Below are 17,345 nucleotides of genomic sequence, written 5' to 3' on the forward strand. Positions count from 1 at the left end.
GTTAGTTTCAGTGCAAATGATTAAACATCTTATCTTAAGGAAATCAATACACATTTTTACAAATAATTAATTTAACTAATTTTTTAATATTTATAAATTAGTTATCTATCTCTTATATTTAGAGTTAGAGGCAGTATTCATTGAGCCATTCAAAGTCAACCTGAGGTCCTCAGGGCACTAAAAGTGTCATTCTTGGATTTGCATGTTCTTGGAGGCCTTGCTGTTGGCGTGGACTGATCATTGAGTTTGGGCTTATTGTTATTGTTGTTGGGTCATTGGTCACATCTCCTACTAAATTTTGTGTTGGAATTAAACCACTTCATTTATATAAGAAGCCCATAACCAATCATTTATGGGGTCAGTAAGCTGCATCCTCTCACCAAAAAGGGAGGAAAATTCGATTCCCCATCACAAGGCTTAAGAGGCATTATAGATTAAGGGGTGCCAAGGTAAACGCCTGAGAGTCTGTTGTAGGCTTTCCCTGCTCAACATGATATCACCTATAGGGAGCTAGATCAAGCATCCTTGTCTTATGGCTTGGGTTGAATTTGGACTCCTACCTAAAAATTTTTGTACCGAAAAAAAAAACATAGAGGTCTCTAACCAAACACATGGGTCTTGAAAGTTCATGAAATTTACTAATCTGGATCTTTTTTTTGCAAGTATTAAAAAATTAGACTGGTTCAATATGCGGATAATCATTTTAATTTTGATATATTTTTAATTTTATGCCGTAATATTTCCATCACAAGTGACATTTTAGAAAAGATTCAATTTATAAAATGAGATTTGAATAAAATGCAAGCACTGTCAACTTGACGTTACAAGCAAGATCAAACCCACAACCTCCTGTTTACAAATGAGCATTCATATCACCAGGTTATAAAACTGTTGATAGTATGCAAATGATACTTTGATTGCTGGTAATTGATATGATTCATGATACTGAGAAAATGGGGGGAAAGGAGGACAAGAATAAAAATTTAAAGAGTTCCATGAGCTATGCATGGGTATAAAACAAATGGGTCAGGACCTTAATGCTTCCCACTCTAATTCAAAGAAAAAAAAATTATATATCAATCAGTTAGATAAATTAGTTTTAACAAAATGATAAATATGATAGAGAAATATGCTGATTTCTTATATTTTAGAATGAAATCTAACTTCAATTAACTTTTATATATTAAGAATCGGAAAGAGAATCAATTTCAATCATAAGGTAACACTCTGCATGATGGGGACTCTAAATGGCGCTTGGGTGCTACTTTAAGATGCCTCCTCGCTATACTTTTATCTAAATCTGTTTTAAGTCCTTCGTCGGCTCCTTTCAAAGCACCAAAGGTGTATATAAATTTATTCAAAGGTTTTCTATATAAAGATTATGTTTGAATAAAAATTTTAAATACACCATAGTCAATTAATGGTGGATTGTCAATTCATATTTTGTATCCAAAGATTCTCAAACTTACGAGTTTTAGCAAACTCGTGATAAGGAGGTAAACTCAAATCATGAGCTTGCTCGTAAGAATTTATCAACTTACTTTTATTAATAAATTGTTATTATAACTAAATGATTAAATGATTAAAATAAAAAAATGGTGACAATTTGGATTAAATATATATCAAATTCAAGTCATTGAAATGTTTTTTTTAAAATAAAAATCAATTATATTATAGAGTAAAAAAGTAAAATATTCAAAATGCAAGTTTAATAGGGGAGTCCATGAAATTAAATTATGAGAATGTATCAAATCATGAAATTAAATTCATCAATATTCATAATTTATTATACTCAGATATAAAAATTTCTATGAAACCCAAAGATAGTATTAATACTAGTTTTTTCTTTCCTAGGCAGTAGACACAAATATTCTTTTATTAGAGACAATCTTATTTGAGAAACTGTCAAGTAGTACTAAATATAAAGATGTTAAATAGAGTCAACTTGACAACAGCATCTATACATTTGCAGGTTCGAGCTCTCTCTCTCTCTCTCTCTCTCTCTATATATATATTCCCCTAAAGTGTTGCATTAATTTTCGTGATAAATTTGGAGAGAAGAAAACATTATTAATAGTTTATTTTGTGCAGAAATAATGGCTGGTGAAGCGCCTGTTATTCCTCTGCTTACACCATACAAGATGGGAAATTTCAATCTATCACATAGGTATATGCATCTATATATACTCAAATTCTCGAGGAATCTCTTCATTTTTTTCTGCTATAAGTTCATGTGGATTAGATTAATTAGGTGTGTTTTTCTTAGAGATTTTTGAAGGAGTCAAGGAAACAAAGAAAATTGCGGAGCAATACAGCAGATGATCTTTTAAAATTATAGTGTAATATAATATTGCACTTTTGTTTTTAATAATCGACATTAAATCAACCATTAAAATGGATCAGAACTCATAAGTCTGCTTTACCCGAGTTAGACTAAACATTGACAACTGAAGAGAAACCAAGATTTTTTTAAGGAGTTGAAATAGGAAAGGGGTTCTGAAATTGACCTTAACAGATTGAATTTTTGGGCCTAAACCGATGTTTAGTACGTAGCAAGAGAGCAAATTGAATTTTTGTTTGGTAGTATGAATATCAAAATGATGAAACGAATAAGCTTAATTAGGATGCAAAACAGACAAGAGTGCCCCTTACAATTAAATATTGTTGAGAATGAAATTAGAGATGACAGAAGAGAGAGGACGCTAAAGGAGAAAGAAAGAAAGAAAGAAAGAAAGAAAGAAGAGAGGGAGGGAGGGGCAAAATGGTCTACAATAGTGTTTTAGATAAGGGCAAAATGGTCCACAAGTTTTGTTTTCCCACCTTCGTCTTTAGAATTGCAATTCACATACTATCTCTCTTATCTTTATTATATTATAGGATACCCTTAGTCACTTCATTTAAACCAAGGAGAGGTGATTAACTTAATAGTCTAAAAATAAAATAAACTTCTGAATTTACCTATATTTAATATTATAAATTACATCCAACGTGTTATAGAAGTTGCAATTAATGAAATTTTAGAGAGGGATAATCTTAGAAAAATGAAATTAATACCCCTATTTAGTTATGACCTTATAATAAAGACCTTATACTTCTAAAATATGCTTTGTAATAAGAATCAGAGATTTTTTTTTTTGTTTTTTAATTGAAATTTCATTTGCTTTTGGTGTACAGAATTGTTTTGGCTCCCTTGACTAGACAGAGATTTTACAGTGATGAACCTCAGCCGCATGCAATCTTATATTACTCTCAAAGAACTTCCAAAGGGGGTCTTCTCATAGCTGAATCTGCTGCTATTTCTAACACTGCTCGAGCGTACGTAATACTCTTCCGTTCTTTAATTTAGATCTAATTAACTAATTAAGCTGCATTAAATATATTAGTTAAATTAGTTAATATAATATGTTTTTTTTCCTAAAATACCATAACCATCTTTCTTAATTTTTTTTCCTTCATCTCCTATTTGATTATTATTAGGAGAATATCAATAGGGTTAATTTAAAAAGAATTTAATAAACATATGAGATAAGTCTCACATATAGGATTAATATTAACTCTCCAATTAGGTCCTTCATTAGGGAGTGGAGGAGTATTATTTTTACACCTTAAATTATATCATTATTTTTTATGTTTATTATTAGGAAAAATTAGTCTTTTGGTCCTTCAACTATTAACTTACTTGTAATTTAATCCCTCAATTATGACTCACTATGACTCAGTTCTTGAATGTTTGACTCGCCTATGACTCACTCTTTAAACTTTCCATATTTAATAATTTAATCCTTATTATACATAATTTATTTTTAAACATAAAATAATTATCCTACATGGCAAAAAAATTACTTTTAACACTATTAAAAGTTGCAAACATGTCATCCAAGTCAGCTTATACGCATTGATGAATTTTTTAAGGAAACAAAAGACCGTCCGGCGGACTCAACTCATCGTCCTTGACTCCTTTCCTTTCTCCTCACCTTTTGAGAACCATGTCCACTTCTTCACTGGCATTCTCTAATCTCTTCTTCCTCCACGCCTTTCCAGAGACAAAACATGCTCTATCTTCTTCGTTATCCCTCCACACATTTCTCCTCCCAGTGATTCTCACTCAGCCTGCAGCGCTCTCGAGTTTGAGCGACCCTTTGATTCAGGTGCATAACCTGGTGGGGGTGTGGCCAATTAAAATTTGTACATTTGCCACTTTGATTCTAAAGGCCATAAAAGAACAAAACAGTTGCATCATCCTTCAACCTCCTCATATACATAGCGGGAGGACAAATGTGTGGAGGGGGTTATGAGGAAGAAATGAAACGAGGAAGAAGACAAAGCATGTGCGTCTCTATGAGGAGAAAGGAGAGGACGATGTCCACCAGATGGCTTTTTTATTTTTTGGGTAACAGACCAGATGGTTTTTTAATACTCCCTCCGTTCCTTATTATAAGAGACAAATAACCGAAGTACGTTGATCAAAAAAATAGTTAAAATTAGTTAAGAACAATTAATGTGTAAAAAGTATAATCTTTTTTCCAAAAATGCCCTCATTAATAAGGAGAGAGAGCATGAGAGAAAATAATTAAATTATTAAAAGAAAGAGAAGTGGGAGGGAGAGAGAGTGTGAGTTGGAGATAATAAATATGAGTAAAATAGGAAATCAACACAAAAAAGTAGAGACAATTTTTAAGTGTCTCTTATATATGGAAACGTGCCATAAGCATCAAATGTCTCTTATAATAAGGAACGGAGGGAGTAGCGAAGTAATTTTTTCTGCCACGTAGGATAATTATTTTATGTTTAAAAATAAATTATGCATGATAAGGATTAAATTATTAAATATGAAAAGTTCAAAGAATGAGTTATAGTCGGGTCAAAAGTTCAAGGATTGAATGATACCAAGTTATAGTTAAGGGACTAAGTTATAAGTGAATTAATAGTTGAAGGACCAAAAGATTAATTTTTCCTTATTCTTATTATTATATCCCCTTTTTTCGAAAATGTGTTTCTTATTCGTCATAAATTATTGTTCGATTTTATAGGTATCCTAGAACACCGGGCATATGGACGAAGGAGCAAGTAGAATCATGGAAACCCATTGTGGATGCTGTTCATGACAAAGGTGGCATCTTCTTTTGTCAGATTTGGCACGCTGGAAGGGTTTCAAGTTTAGGTACTTTCTTATTAAAATTTATGTGAAAGTGTGTTTTTAATCCTCTAATTGTATGTCATATTTTAGTTTGAATTTTTAATTTTGTAGCATATCTTTGTTTGTTTCAGTGCCATTAGTTTGAAACCATTTTTTTGTCAAGTTATTTAAAAAAAATAAATTTAACATATTTACATTTAAGAATATTTTGTCAATATTTAAATTTTTTTAACAAGACATTTAAAATTTCAGTATCTACATTTTTTTGAATAAAAAAAGTAAGATCAAAGCTAGTTACCATACAAACAAAGGGGTGAGATACGTGCATGAGCAAACACGTCTTCGGTTTGATGTTGAGCTAGGTAGGGTGTAATGTCAACGTCAGTGGCATTAGGGTTGGAGGATTGAAAATAAGTAATATAAAAATTAATGAATCAAAATGTGCATATACTTTTGTTGGCCCAAGAAAAAAAAAGGTGCATATACTTTTTCTCAAAATTTATGTAGGCTTTTGTATTATATCTTTTTTAGTTTTTAATATAAGAGTTACTTAATTAATTATTCAGATAGATGAAGGAAATGAGATTAATTAGTTACTTATAATAAATATGATTAAACCTCCCTATGAATATCCCTGTATATTATAGATTACATATTAGTTTATAAGTTATTAGGTAAATAAGTTCGAAAGAAAAATACTGCCTCAAGTCCTTAATATAAGAGTTAGTTTGACTTTTAATTTGGTTCTAAATATAAGACTCCAATCCACTTTGTCTCTATCATATTTATTCATTTTTTCCAAGTTAGTCATTTTAGTTGTCGCGTATATTAAATGTTTCATCAAATGTTAAAACTAATACACTTGATTAGCAAGTGTATTTTAGAAAAAATAGTACCTATTTATTACAAATAATTAACTTAAAAATTTTCTTAATTTATTTAAATTAATCAACTAGCTCTTATATTAAGAACTGGAGGTAGTAATAAGTATGAAAACAAAATAAATTAATGTCTTATATTTAGAAGCGAACATAATCCTTTAACTAGTTCTTATATATTAATGATTAGAGGTAATATATATTTTTTAAATCTAGCTACAATCTTTCATAATTAAATTCTAAGCTAAACTATATATTTGGTCCTTTAACTGTATATAAGGTTTTAATTTGATCTATTAACTTTAAAAAGTATATTTCCAATCCTTTAAACCTAAAATTATTAGTCTTCAATAATATATATATTTTATAATATTCATGATTATTTTAAAAATTAAACTTAATAAGCATTTAAGATTAAACGCATACCTTAGCCTAAATTTTGTGGCTCCACTCAAAGCAATACCTACATTATTCTTCGCTCAAGTTTATTATATTGTATATAACTTGTATCTCCTTCTTCTTCTCTACTGGTTCGTTTTCTGTTTAATTTAAACCTATCAATAATAATTTTATGTCCCTATAACTTACAAATGACGTACATATTGAAAAGAGTTTCAGCCATACGGGCAAGCCCCAATATCTTGTACAGACAAAGGAGTGGCTCCACAAATACGAAGTAATGGCATCGATGTTGTCAGATATACCCCTCCAAGAAGATTGAGAACTTTTGAAATTCCTCAAATCATCAATGACTTCAGAATTGCTGCGATGAATGCTATGGAAGCCGGTACGTATAACCTAGGTTCTCTAACTATAAAATCTTGTGAGAAATATCGGACCACTTTATAAAAAAATTAGTTGAAAGTACGCAATTAAGTGTAAAAAAAACTTTTATATTTTTTTGGGTGAACGTGCAAATCCACTCATGAAGTGTTTCGCCATGCGCATCAATCTAGCACTATATACTTTTCACAAGTATAAACCATACATGAAATTTTTAAAATTATGTAAAAATATGATGACCGTTTATCAAACATATACATTAAAAAAAATAGTGTAAAAATACACATAAAGTTTTCAAAATGGTACAAAAATGGCATAGCAATTGGAAACTTCTTGCGTATTTTTACAATTTAAAAACTTTATATGTATTTTTGCATCATTTTTTTGGTTGATATGTTTATTAAACCGTCAGTGTAAGTTGACTTAAGGGTAAAGGTATTGTACCATTTTAAAGACTCGTATACTTTTGCACCTAAAAAAAGTTTATGCTATTTGATGCCCTTGGTGAATACTTTATGGGTAGATTTACATCTTAACCCCTTTTTTTCCCCATAGTATTACACATAATCAAGTTGAAATAAGATAGATGATGAGAGTATTGAAGAAAGGATAGTTTTAAAAGGAAGGATCATAGTTAAGACACTCCTTAGGGGACATATTTACACTCCGATCCTTCTATTATATTAAAAAATAGTTGTAAATTAATTAATTAATTAATAATAGTTGTCAATCTCAAGGCCTAATTAAGTATAAATAAGTCCCTTAAAAGAAGAGACTTGGCTGTGATTCCTCCGTTTTTGAAGAGTTCTGCACTAGTGACCATGAGAATAATCTTATAATTCAGATTGGAGGAAGTAGCATCTAACTGATCAAGCTGTCAGATTTTGTGTGTGTGTGTAGATATTATGGATAATGCGACATTGCATTTTCTTTACTTTCAAATAATAACCAGACTATGTGAAATAGTGGGAACTAAATTGAAATATGTTAATGAATTTAGAGAGACTAAAGCATTTATAAGCCAGAAATATCAATGGCACTATTTTTTTTTTTTTTAACTTCTTACAAGTAATGAACCAAATACTACAAATCTAAAACAATAATGCTTGTGCAAACGCAGGTTTTGATGGGGTTGAGATTCATGGTGCCCATGGTTATCTTCTTGACCAATTTATGAAAAATAAAGTCAATGATCGAACAGATAAATATGGTGGATCATTAGAGAACCGTTGTCGATTTCCATTAGAGGTAGTTGAAGCTGTTACAGATGAGGTAGGAGCAGAAAGAGTAGGAATTAGATTATCTCCTTTTTCAAATTATTGTGAATGTGAAGACTCTAATCCTCAAGAACTTGGCCTATACATGGCCAATTCCCTAAGCAAATATGGTACTTTGTATTGTCACATGGTAGAGCCAAGAATGAAGACTATTGGAGAAAAAGATGATGAGAGCCCTCATAGTCTTGTGCCCATAAGAAAGGCCTTTAATGGAACCTTTATTGTCGCTGGAGGCTATGATCGGAATGATGGCAATCACGCAGTGGTGAATGACAGGACGGATCTTGTTGCCTATGGACGGTTGTTCTTGGCAAATCCAGATTTGCCAAAGAGATTTGAGCTTGATGCTCCTCTTAACAAGTACAATAGAGAGACATTTTATACTTCTGATCCTGTGATAGGATATACAGATTATCCATTTCTTGAAGATAGTTCTTAATCTTTAGTCAATTTTAAAGGTTTTTATTTTGTTTGCTCATTCTAATTTCTTTGTTGAGTGTAATAACCTTACTATTTCATTTGTTACAGCTCATGTTTTAATTTTTGTTCATGTTTAGATTTTTTTTATTAATATATAAACTCTTCAAATTGAGTTTTATTGGTTGATATTTATCTATTTACTTCTGTCAGAAATATTAAATATAAAACAAGAAATGCATACTAGGTCAGATCCATGTTTAGATCCAGGTTATTTCTTAGGAGTTCCACGAGTTGATCTATTGGCTAGCAGTCTAAACTTGAGTGACACAACACAGCACCACACAAGAGAGAATATTAGAGAGTGAGAGGAGAGAGTAGGAAAACTCAACTACTTTGGTGAGTTGAACTGATGGATGGAGGCCTTTATTTATGGCTTTAGCCAGGGGTATTTTGGGAAGGAAAAATATCCACTAAGGGTCCGTTTGGTTGGGCTTCTAAAGAGCTTATAAGTAGCTTAAAATCAACATAAGCCTGATTGGTGTTAAGATCCTGTTTGGTTGGGCTTAAAAAAAAAGTAGCTTATACAATTTAAGCTACTGAACGCATGTCCTGGCCCAAGCTAATTTTTGTGGCTTATTGAATCAGATAAGCTCTTATTTTTTTACCGTTGAGCTCTTCCTGTCGTCCAGTCCTCATTTTTCTTCCTGGAGTCTTCTTTCTTTTCTTCTTTCGCGTCTGCTCTCCCTTCTCCTTGACCCCAAGCCCTCATCCTGCCTCCTCCATCGCGTCGTCGTCGGAACCACCAAGAGTTACTGTGAGCTCCGTCGCGTCTCCTCCATGAGGTCTGGGTGCGGCTTCGAGTGACCGAGAGTCCTTCACGCGAGCTGCCTCCCCTCATCCTCCATCGTGTCGTCGCCAGAACCACCGAGACTTGGTTGCCATCAGCTCCGTCGCGTCTCCTCGGTGACAGGAAGCAACTTGGCTGTGGCTTTGAGTGACCGAGAGGCTGGTCGTTCATCACGAGTCCAGCCTGTCGGAGTTGCTATCGTCGTCCCAACCAGTCGCCGCTGTCAGCTGGTCCATCTCAGGTGTGCGTCGAAGATCTTAGCTTGGTCTGATTTGTGCTGTGTTTCAGTGATCAGCATTGGCTGATCTACCTCTGCCTAACTTCGATTGGTCTGATTTGTGTGAGGTTGGCCGATTCCCATATGTTTGTGTTGGTTTTCGGTGAATGTAGGAGTGATACACTATTAATCAAAGTATGTAGAGTTGTGTGTTTGTTGATATGTTGTGAGCTGATAGATAGATTGAAATCGAACCACCGTGCTGTCTGAATGTTTTCTTCTTGGCTTGGTTTTGTGCTGTGTTTCAGTGATTAGCGAATTTTTGTGATGAATGCTTGACGTTTGTTGATATTTAGATCTGAGTTTTGGGTCAAACCTGGCATAGATCCTAATTGCTCGCTGTAAACGAGTGTTGTAGGAGACAGGAGGAATGAGCCATATATTCTTTCAAAAGAAATATGAGTCCCAAATTACATTTGATATCAATTAATGTTGTCAAATGGTCCACTTCTTATTAGTTTATGATAAGTTTTCTTCTAATTTACACATCAATAAAACATTTTTAACCAATTCAAGTAATTTGACCTAAGTATTCTCTTTTTATTTTTGCCTTCAATTATTATCCATCATCTTCTTATTAATTGGATTCTCAAGGGTGAAGGATATTTTAGGGAAAAATTATTGATTACTCTTATACGTTTATAAATTCTTTTTTTGAAAAATTTTTTACCCTCAATTCGGTGGGACAGGTTTTTAAGAAAATTGTTAAGTACTCTTATGAATTTATAAATTGTTTTGCATGACACTCTCATATATATACACCCACACACATTTTTTTGGGAGGGGCAGAGGGAGTGAGCATGAGCCGATTGGAATCCAAAAATTAGGAGATAAGACAAGCCATTTATTGAGCAAGTAAAACAAGCCGTTTATTTCTTACATAATGTAGCTTGAATTTGAACATTTTTGGTGCTTTGTTTGCTTCTGTTAGTCTTATCTATATTATTTTCCACCTAGAAATGGATAATGATAAAGAAAAAGCGAGTTGGGATTCGTATACGACGAAAATCCTAATCGATGTTTGTGTCGAGCAAATTGTGCACAAGGAACGCCAAGGAACATCATTTACGAGGCCGGGTTGGAACAAAATTACAAAGAATTTTCAGGAAAGGAGTGGGAAAATGTATGACAGGAAGCAACTTAAGAATAGATTTGACATTTTGAGAAAGGATTGGAAGTTGTGGGAGAAACTTATGTCTGGGGAGATTGGCATTGGTTATGATGCAGCGACAAATAGGGTGTTGGCCTCTGATGAGTGGTGGCAATGGAAATTAATGGTAACTATTTGTGTTGGTTGAGTTTTAATTTTAAATATCAGTTTCGTCATCGCTGACACTTGCCTAATTACGTTAATGTAGGTGAATCCCAATTTCAAGAAATTTAGACATTAGGGGTTGATGTTTGCATCAGACCTAATGAAGATATTCAAAGATGTTGTGGCTTCGGGAGACTTTATGTATGCACCATCAGCCTCACAACCTCAGCCAGCATTCACTCCACAGCCTGACACAGAAGAGGAGGATGTTTATAGAGTCGGGCTCGACCAACAGGAAGGGTCGGGGGACAGTGAAGATGAAAATTTCGGTGTTGACCCAACAGCCACCGCAGGGATCTCAGATGATTTTGCTGGTTGCAACTTAAACAACCGTTCGAGTATTGGATCAAGTGACTCAGGAAGCTATGGAAAGAGGAAGAGGGGTGAGACGTCTGATGCGAAGAAGAAGAAAAAAGTTGCTGCGACTACAAAAATTTCTGATAGCCTGAGTGTTATAGCAGCTGCTTCTGAAAAGCGAGCATCAGCATTGGTTGAAGATCCCCAACAAGTTGAGAAGATTTGGGGACACCTGGCTAGCCTTGAGGAGCTTAATGTTAACCCTCAACTATATTATGCAGGTGCGAAGATGCTTACGCAGTTGAGGTGGGCTAGGCGAGCCTATTTGGGATTTATGCATGATAGAAGCAAGTTGTTGGAGTGGTTGATACCGGCAGCACTAGACCCAGACACATGGAAGGGACTTGTAGATTAGGATTTAGTTTAGGACTTTGTTGTTTCACTGTTGTTACTGCACTTGTTAACTTGAACTAATTGCTGTTTGAACCTAAACTTATGTGACCTGTTGTAGAAATCTTAGTAATGACTGTAATATTTACGCTAATTTCTACTTATCATATATGTGTTTAGTTTTTCTGTTTGCAGTATGATAATTATTTACACCTTCTTTAGGGTAATCCTTATAATGCTTACACTTTGTTGTCATCATAGTTACAGGGTCAACTCCAGAAATGGCTTCTTGGAATGATGATTCACCATTGAATGAAGATACTTTGAAGGATTGGAATGATGATTCTTAGTGGAATGAAGATGACCGTTCAAGACAGATTAATGAGGAATTAACACAATATGAAGCAGTAGGTGCATTGATTGGTCATTACTGTGAAATGTATATGTTTAAACAACCCTGCAGAACTAGTGAGCAGACAGGAAATTTATGGGTGCAAGCATTATGAATGGCCATGATGATCGATGTCCTGAAATGTTTAGAGTGGATAAACATGTTTTCCACCTCTTATGTACCAAATTGGAGGAACACGGTTTACAAAAGTCTAAATACGTAGGAATTGAAGAAATGGTCGCGATGTTTTTAAACACGGTTGCACATGGACAATGCAATAGGATGATCCAGGAACGGTTTCAACGTTCAGGGGAAACTGTAAGTAGGCACTTTCATAATGTACTGCAAGCTTGCCTTAGCCTATCGAGTGAACTTATTCGACCCATAGATCCTACATTTCGTGGAACTCATAGAAAATTGAGACCGATCCACGTTATTATCCATTTTTCAAGGACGCAATCGGAGCAATTGATGGCACTCATATTCAGTGTGTTGTCCCTGCTGCAAAAAGAGACAAATTTATTGGCAGAAAGGGAAATCCATCACAAAATGTCATGGCTGTATGTGATTGGGATATGTGTTTCACTTTTGTCTTGGCGGGATGGGAGGGATCTGCACATGATGCTCGTATATTTGACAGTGCTATTACAAATTCATCTCTTAATTTCCCTCATCCACCTCCAGGTATATGTTTATAAGTTTCAATCACGCATGTTTTTTTAATTATTTCATTTTTTGTTGTTGACAATCTCTCTAATTGTTTCATGAATCATTAGGAAAATATTACTTGGTTGATGCGGGATATCCAACACCAAATGGATATCTAGGTCCATACAGATCTGAGCGCTACCACCTTCCGGACTTCCGACGACAAGTAGGATTCCGAAATAGCAACGAAGCCTTCAATTACTATCATTCCAGTTTAAGGTGCACAATAGAAAGAACTTTCGGTGTTTGGAAGAATAGTTTTCACATCTTACGAAACATGCGTAGTTACGACTTCCAAACACAAGTATACTTAGTTTGTGCAACAATGGCCATTCATAACCTTATAAGGAGACATTCAAGCTCTGAATTTCTTTTTGAACAAGTTGAAAATGATAATATAGTGGCCGAACATGATCAGGCTGAAGCTAGTCAACCATCGCCTTCAAACGTTACATCACAGTTTTCATCGCATATGAATCGTGTTCGTGATGCAATTAGAGACCAAATTGTTCATAGTTTATCAAATAATTAATTATGTAATATTATTTTATTTTACTTTGTCAATTGGAGTTCAAAACTTTGTTATCCATTTAAATTATATTTAGTTGACTTCTTCGTATTAAATTAATTTAAATTTGTTGTATTATGTTAATTTTTTTTATCATGTTGCACTTCATTTCTTAAATATTTTTTATGATTTCTCTACAGTTCATAATTCTAATTCACTCATTAAATTTTACTTCATCATTATATTATCTCTATTCAATTTTTTCCTTCTTTCACTTTATATTTAAAATAATTTTTTAGATTTCTCTAAATTTTTAAAATTTAATTCACTTATTCGTATTAAATTATTTTAATTCCATTGTATTATGTGAAATTATTTTTTTCCTATTTTTTACTATTTATTAAAACTCATACCCATTTTGGTCATTTTACAACCAAACTTACTTTTACTCAACCATAATCCAAACAACTTTTTACCAATCTCACTTTTGCAAACGGGCTTTTCTGAACTCCAATCCAAACACAATTCATCTTATCCAATTTAGCTTTTATCCCACTTCACTTATCCATAAGCTACTTTTCCAATAAGCAGCTTTTCCAATCGCTCATCCAAACGGGCACTGAGTCTATCAGTCTGAATTTGAATTCGACTATTTAAATATCTCTTAACTGATAAGATTATGAATTAGAATTTAAATCCATAATCAATCTTCATTAATTCTAAATATATATTTAATCTGTATAATATAAATTAATTTAATTTATATCGAAACTGATTGAATTTGATTCAAGATTTTTGACTGAGTCAAAATATCATAATCTTGCTTGGATATTTGATTGGAATACTCTCTTAATATCCAGTCAAATAGTCCACCCTATCAACGGTGGATCCAAGCCCAAAAATCCAACATCTCCTACTCACACTTGATGGGCTAGCCATCATGCGATTACCACATCTCTCTTGCTTCATACTTGGTGTCTGACATGACCGTGTAGGCATGATGTCTTCAATTTTGGATGCTTGTATACTAGAAGTGCTTTGTACAGGATTAGCACACAAGGACATCTTGGATGTACTTGCAAGTTTACATATTGCCTCAAATGTCCTAAATTTATTGATACACATTTTTCTTGTATATCTAGTCCCTCTCGAGTTAATTATTGATTGACTCAAATTGTCTCTTCATGTGCTTACTATCCACACTTACAAGTTGTTTAGACAACTTAGTAAGATATCAGTCACACACACTAGCATTGTTATATACTTCAGGGTAAACCTTCCTTCTGATTGGTCATTAATTAGGTTTAACTTAGTCGCTTTTCTAGTGTTGACCTTTTAGATCGAATCATTCATGATCATAATGTGTAAGCTAAAGTAGCTGTCACTAAATCAACCCCTAATGATGCTGTCTAAGTCTTAAGGACATTAGGAAAATTTTTTCTCCTTTTTAAGACTCACACTGTGATGGAACAAGGATCTTGCACTCACATTCCTTGTTGCGGTTCTTATAAGCACACGCAGTATGAATTGTATGCTACAATGTTTATCTTAACTTTTTTTAAAAGCGTATATTGATTTTAATTTATTAACACCATACAGACTTAAATTCTAAGTACACACAGTATCTAAATCAAAACTCTTCAACACAAATCCAATGACATCTTATAAGAGAAGAGTTCTTTGTTTGGCTCTAGGTTTCATGGATCGTATTTATCCATGACTCAATCCATTGATCCATTATTTGGTCTATTATGGACCTCGTCCTAGACTTGTTTGAGGCAACACATATACTATGATACTTATTGACCATTGTTCTTCTAATATGATGGTCATGCGGTATCTCATCTTCTATGTTCCAAGTGAAAACAGAAGGTGGTTGCTTGTGTGAGAAAGCCGACCTTAACCTATATGACATACTTGTTATTGTATACCTCGCACATATATATTTGTTCACACTCAACATATATTATGGTAATGCATTTCTTTTATTCCTCAATAAAAGAAGTTCAAGACCTTATATTTTACACATACCTGAAGTCTTTGACCATTTACTAACAAATCTTTAACAATGGGTTATGTAAGGGGATCTGCCAACTCCTTGTGGGCAGAGTGGTATTGAATTGGTTTTGCTTTTGGGCAATCTTATCTCTCACCAAGAGATAGTTTAGTCTATGTATTTAGTCCTACTTGTGTTAATAAGGATCCTTAGTACAAGCTATGTCTGGCTATCACAACATATTAGAACATGACCCTCTAACCCACCATTAATTCCTAATCACTTTAGCAACCTATTGAGCCATATGGCTTTTTAAGTGGTGGCAGAACAAATTTTATGTTCTGATTCCATAGAAGGTGAAGATACTTATATTTAGTCTTTCAGTCTCATTATTTGGCAGTAACACTTTTTCTGAACCAAATGTTGCTTGTATAGATCTTTAGCCTAATTAGCATTGTAAGTTGTTACATTGATGTATAACTTACAATCCATGCTTTTTTTAGGTATCTCATATTCTTTTCACAGCTTCCTAGTACTTGTTTATTGAGTTAAACTAAACATTGACTCACAAGTCTAGTTTTAAAACATGTATTTGAATTAGTACACAGTGTTATGTACATTGAGTTACCAACAAAGCTTAAGTATGAGACACTTTCCTATGTCTATGCCAAATTCCTTTGTAGGATGGATAACCTCACTTAGGTTATATCCTTTAACTCCAAGGGCATTCATGAATTTGCAGTATATTATGCTGAGAAGCTGAAGGACTCTACTTGTACAGGTCTTATATGATAAAAATAGTAGTCCCCTCATGCGGTCTCTACTTATCTTTTTTTCTCAAGAAATTTTCTGCTTCGTCCATGTTCTTTCTATCAAAGTTGAAGGATCAACTATCCTTGGCTTGTCTTAACCGCCTTTAAGCTTCTTCTGGCTAGAGGCATATAGTCACAGTAAGGAGATGATGTCACAAAAACAAATCCTAAACTATTTGACGTGCATGCTATGGCTTTTTTTCTATCACTTTGAAGTTATATAAGGTTATTGTTTTATGAAACCTCATGCACAACCATATAATTGATTGTTTTGAGAGTCTTTTTTCTCCTTTTCTCCTTTCAATAAAGCCCTCAGGTTACTTCATCATCTAGTTCTCATTTAGAGAAGTGGTATTTACATCTACTTGACGTAATTTCAAACCTAAGCTTGGATACTATAGCCAAATCTAACCTTAAGGAGTTAAAACTCACAACAGATGAAGGTGTTTTGTCAATCTGCACCTTGTTGTGTATACCTTTTAATTACCAAGTGTGCCTTAGGATTATCAATTGATACTATTACCTTTTATTCAAGAACACATTTGTTCTAATTACCTTTCAGCTAGGTGTTTGATCAAATGGTTTCTTTACTCAATTAGAATCAATTTCCTGCTACATGACCTTCTACCATTTTTCTTTAGCATGTCTTTTGAGAGCATTTTGGATGTTTCCTAGGCTTTAGATGTCGTCTTTTGGGTTGACGATGAGAACTGCCCTTTTTTTTAAGGGCTTTTATTATTTTACTTTTTCATAGTGGGGTTTGTTGCATAGGACTCTCTTCCTGTGTTTGAATGAGGTCTTCTAATATCTTTTTTTTGTGATTGTGATTCATCATATCTTCTTGTAATATCTTACCTCTTATTACTTATCTCCTGTATCTTCTTGTTGTGAAAATAGCTAACCCTTCCACTTGGATTAGTGACCTGGGGAATACTTGCTAGTTCCTCTTTATCATTATTCTTCTAAAAAGATTTGATATGAATAAAGTTCTCTTTGCCAAAGAATTTGGTTCCTAAGAATGTTATGTCTCCTTGAGTTTGTTATTGTCATTAAGACATCATCATTTTCACTAATGAAGACATACCCTAATTGGATGTTTGGAGTATTTGATGAAGATGCATTATTTTATCTTTAACTCCAGTTATTTATACTACATAAAGAATCATGGATGCATGTTATTGACCCTTATGGTCTCTTAGCATTTTCATAATTCAAAAGGGCATCGTTGTCACTAATTCTGAGGGAACTTGACTGGTCTTGAAAGTTGTAGTTATTAGCTTATTCCTCTAGTACAAGATTGGTAGTTGTA

The 17,345-nt window shown here is 33.5% G+C and overlaps 1 protein-coding gene across 1 annotated transcript; it reads left to right on the forward strand.

Annotated features, from left to right (window-relative positions):
- The first annotated feature begins 2,096 nt into the window (after nt 1-2,096).
- LOC114754014 (putative 12-oxophytodienoate reductase 11) lies at nt 2,097-8,514 on the forward strand. Its single transcript, XM_028942742.1, has 5 exons — nt 2,097-2,167; nt 3,175-3,315; nt 5,031-5,161; nt 6,626-6,802; nt 7,919-8,514. The coding sequence occupies exons 1-5, from the start codon at nt 2,097-2,099 to the stop codon at nt 8,512-8,514; spliced, it is 1,116 nt and encodes a 371-aa protein (XP_028798575.1).
- The last annotated feature ends 8,831 nt before the right edge of the window (nt 8,515-17,345 follow it).

This window comes from Neltuma alba, unplaced genomic scaffold (genome assembly GCF_004799145.2).
Source record: "Neltuma alba isolate B1F8T4 unplaced genomic scaffold, ASM479914v2 tig00001213_pilon, whole genome shotgun sequence".
In the NCBI taxonomy this organism is placed as follows: domain Eukaryota; kingdom Viridiplantae; phylum Streptophyta; class Magnoliopsida; order Fabales; family Fabaceae; genus Neltuma; species Neltuma alba.